The sequence below is a fragment of the Dipodomys ordii genome, unplaced genomic scaffold (assembly GCF_000151885.1).
Source record: "Dipodomys ordii isolate 6190 unplaced genomic scaffold, Dord_2.0 Scaffold55, whole genome shotgun sequence".
Taxonomy (NCBI): domain Eukaryota; kingdom Metazoa; phylum Chordata; class Mammalia; order Rodentia; family Heteromyidae; genus Dipodomys; species Dipodomys ordii.
The window spans coordinates 7,568,099-7,572,206 of NW_012267271.1; the positions used below are offsets into that span (position 1 = coordinate 7,568,099).

General features: G+C 45.8%; 2 protein-coding genes across 2 annotated transcripts in view; one reads left to right on the forward strand and one right to left on the reverse strand.

The window, feature by feature from the left end:
* Ttf1 (transcription termination factor, RNA polymerase I) overlaps nt 1-4,108 on the reverse strand; it is a 31,998-nt gene that overhangs the window by 23,623 nt on the left and 4,267 nt on the right. The window lies entirely within an intron of this gene.
* Nucleotides 3,526-4,108, forward strand: part of LOC105989332 (chromosome unknown open reading frame, human C9orf171) — a 111,907-nt gene continuing 111,324 nt past the window's right edge. The window contains exon 1 of the mRNA XM_013021294.1: nt 3,526-3,542. Within this exon, the coding sequence (XP_012876748.1) occupies nt 3,526-3,542 (17 nt within the window). The remainder of the gene's footprint in view (nt 3,543-4,108) is intronic.

Sequence of the window (4,108 nt, forward strand, 5' to 3'; positions counted from 1 at the left end):
AGTTAGCGGAAACAACTAGCCAAGACGCTTCTTACTTACCCCTTGAAAACGTCGCCACCTGCCCCCGAACCCGGAAGTGCCGCGGCTGTGGAAGCGGAAGTCGTTGTGCGTCGCTTCCGGTGCCCTTGGCGTCACGGTGCCATAGCAACACCGCGGCCGCCCGAACCGATGGGTGCGCATGCGTAGTTGCGTGGCTGCGTTCTAGTACTCGGGATGGATAGGTTACAGGGTCTCTCTCCCTAAGATTAGGAAAGTAGGACGGGGCTGGGAAGGTGGCTTAGCGGTAGTGCATTCATAAAGACCTGGGTTCGATTCCTAAGCACCACATAAGCAGAAAAAGCTGGAAGTAGCACTGTGGCTCAAGTGGTAGAGCACTAGCCTTGAGCTGAAGAGCTGAGGGACGGCGCCCAGGCCCAGAGTTCAAGCCCCATGATCAACAGCAACAACAAAAAACTCGGGGAGGGGCTGGGAAGGTGGCTCAGTGGTAGAGCGTTTGTCTTGCATGCATGAGGCCCTGGGTTCGATTCCTCAGCACCACATAAGCAAAAAGAAAAAAGCCGGAAGTAGCACTGTGGCTCAAGTGGTAGAGCGCTAGCCTTGAGCTGAAGAGCTGAGGAACAGCGCCCAGGCCCAAAATTCAGACCCCACAACCGGACCCCCCCCAAAAAAAACCAACTCGGGGACAGTGCCCAGGCCCTTAGTTCAAGTCCCAGGACTGGCAGAAAGAAAGAGAGAAAGAGAAAGAGAGAGAGAGGAGAGACAGAGAGAAAGCAAGCAAGCAAGAAAGAAAATAGAACTGTGGATGAAAGAGGATGAATACAGTCTAAACAGATTGTTCTTGACTATGAAAATAGAACAATGGCCAGTCGCCAGTGGCCCACACCTGTAATCCTAGCTACTCAGGGAAGTCTGGTGCTTCAAAGCCACCAGAGGCAGGAAAATCCTTGAGACTCCATCTCCAAACTAGCTAGAAGATAGGGGTGGAGGCATAGCTTAAGTGGTAAAGAGTCAGGTGAGCAAGCCTGCAACCCTGAATTCAATCACCAATACTGCCAAAAAGTATAGAAAGTAATGCTATAATCAGGTAATCAAATCAAGGTCATTATATATATATGTGTGTGTGTGTGTGTGTGTGTGTATACATGTATATTATCCAAACTTTTATACATTTTGCATAGTGAACATAAGTACAAATGGGAGCAAATTTTCTCTTCTTACCATTTTCTGTTGTAGGTATTGTAATGGGTGCATAAAAACTGCTTTTAGCTGGGTGCTGGTGGTTACACCTGTAAATCCTAGCAATTCAGATGGCTGAGATCTGAGGACCACAATTTGAAGCCAGTCTAGACAAGAAAGTCTCTGAGACTATCTCCAATTAACTCCCAAAGAACCAGAAGTGGAGCTGTTGCTCAAGTGGTAAAGTGCTCATCTTGAGCAAAAAGCTCAGGGAGAGTGCCCAGGCTTCAGTTCAAGCCCCAGGACTGGCACCCCCCACCACACACAAACAAATAAAAACAAATACAGCTTATGTCTGTGCCCCAAATGATGGCTAAAGGTGAACCAAAGCACTGTTTTCTGATGGCTATGTATCTCCATACACAAATAAAGTATATGAAGGTGAGTGGCTGAACCTGACATGTGAAAATCCTGGTGTTTGGACCTTGAGAATTCAAAACTCTAATTCAGTTTCTTTATATATTTCTTTTTTTAAAGGCAGTGATGTATTACTCCAATCTTGTAATGAGAGAAGTGAGGTTTGGGGTAACATGTCGAAGTTGACTAACCTGGTCCAGGCTCTTATCCTCCACTAGCCTGCTTCTCATGGCACCACCCTGACATTCTCCCTGTGAACTGCAAAGTAGCTTTATTAAAAAGCCCTCAAACGCTGGGCACCGGTAATCCTAGTTACTCAAGAGGCTGAAATTTGAGGATTGCAGTTTGAAGATAACCCAAACAGGGAAGCTGGGAGACTTATCTCCAATTAACCACCTAAAACCTGGAAGTGGAGCTGTGGTTCACGCCTGTAATCCTAGCTACTCAGGAGATCTGAGGATTGCGGTTCAAAGCCAGCCCAGACTTGAAAGTCCGTGAGACTCTTACCTCCAATAAACCACCAGAAAACCGGAAGTGGTGCTGTAGCTCAAGTGGTAGAGCACTCGCGTTAAGCTGAAGAGCTTGAGGGACAGGCCCAGAGTTCAAGCTCCATGACCGACAAAAAAAAAAAAAACAACAACAAAAAAACAAAGTGGTAGAGCATTAGCCTTCAGCAAACAGCTCAGGGACAGCACCTAGGCACTGGTTCAAATCCCACAACCCCACCACCGCCCCCCAAATATAAAGAAAAGTCATCAACATATACAATACATATGTCAAAGTCTAGATATCAGGCAACGTGGAAAACCAACAAACATACTCAAGCATATGGGCATTCATACACAAGCACATGGGCACCCACACGCACACACCAGCACACTCACACTACTACACAAGGGCAGCTTCTGATCTGGGATGAACAGTTGGAAATCTGCCTGATGTGTTTAGTTAATGAGGAGTTGATGTTGCTCTCTGTTGGAACATAAAGCTTCAAAGTCCAGATTGGTTTTCAGCACAGCTTGCTCTCTGGTGAACCCAGAGTGGTGTGTAAAGAGTCTTTTATGTGTTCAATGAAGATGCTAGTGGTGGACAATTGTAAAGCCGAATTCGGAAATCCTTACCCAAAAGACCACCAGAGACCGTCACCAATGTAAAAGCAAAGGAGTCTTTATTGCAAGCTCGAGCTTGGTTCCTGCCCCACCCCCCCAGTACATGGCAGCAGCCCATGATGCTGAGAGGCTTCGAGTCCGGGGTTACAGCACTTTTTATACATTTTTTAGGGAAGGCAGGGGTTTTGCATACATCATACCTTCTTGTAACAAATGACTACGAACCGCGGGAAAATCATAAAACAACTCTATAGTATGATTGGCTCACTACAAAGCGGGAAAGGACCAGAAACAAGTTGTTGGTTAGATCAAGGGAGCTGACATACTTTAAACTGGTTGGCTTGCACCACAGGGGAGTCTCAAGAGCATAGGTGCTAAACTGCAGGGTGTCCGGTTTAGATAATGGTCACCAGACCCTGGAAGGGGCAGCTCTGGAATTTCAGATACCTTGACGTACTGTCTTGAGAAAACAACATCTGTGGTTCCGAGAATTGTTTGTGCAAGGCTTGCTGTCCTAATTCCTAGCATTGGGGCTGAAGAGGGTCAAGGGTTAAGTTGCAGAACTGAGATGGGGGTCTTAAGTGAAATGGAGTTGCTTAGGTTCATCACAATGAAGTCATGGAGACTAAGACTGGAAGGAAGATTGGATATTATCCAGGTGAATGGTGTAAAACACTGTACTAATCACCTGGGAAACTTTTAAAGAATACAGAATCTCAATTTTGCAAATGGACTGCATATTAGGAAATGATTATTACATCACATTAAATCCTTCGACTTGAATAATACGGATATTATAAATGTGGGAGATTGCTCTTGATACATGATGAAGTATTTCTGGTGAGATACCCTTTGAGATGTTTTCAAGTAACTCAGGTGTGTGTGTGTGTGTGCACGTGTGCGTGAGCATGCATGTATGTGTGCACATCTGCACACAAGCGTGCCAGGTCCCTGAGCATGAGCCCACTCAAGTGGAAAAGCAAATGTGGCAAGTACACAGACTAGTGGATTCTAGATGGGTTTTCATCTTTTCAATTTTCTGTGAGTTTACATATTTCAACATAAAAGTTCTCAAGAATATGTCATTTCTGGGTATTCTGATTCAATAAATCACCTCAGTGCTTGGGGGATGAGCACTGTGAGGAGGAAGAGGAAGAGGAGGAGGACAAGGAGGAGGAGGAGGAGCCAAGAGGGTGACTGGCTTGAGAAAATTGAATAACTAGATTAACAGCAGCAGCAGGCTGGGAGTTATGCTTCTATTTCACCTGGAAGTGTTTAGTGCTATATCTGGGGTGTATATGTGCAGCTCAGGGAGCAGACCTTGAGTGGAGTGGGGTTGATGACAGGGCATCTTTGATTTGAAAGTCACTGTAAATGGTCCTCTAGGGCCTTGAGGCTTGTGTGTG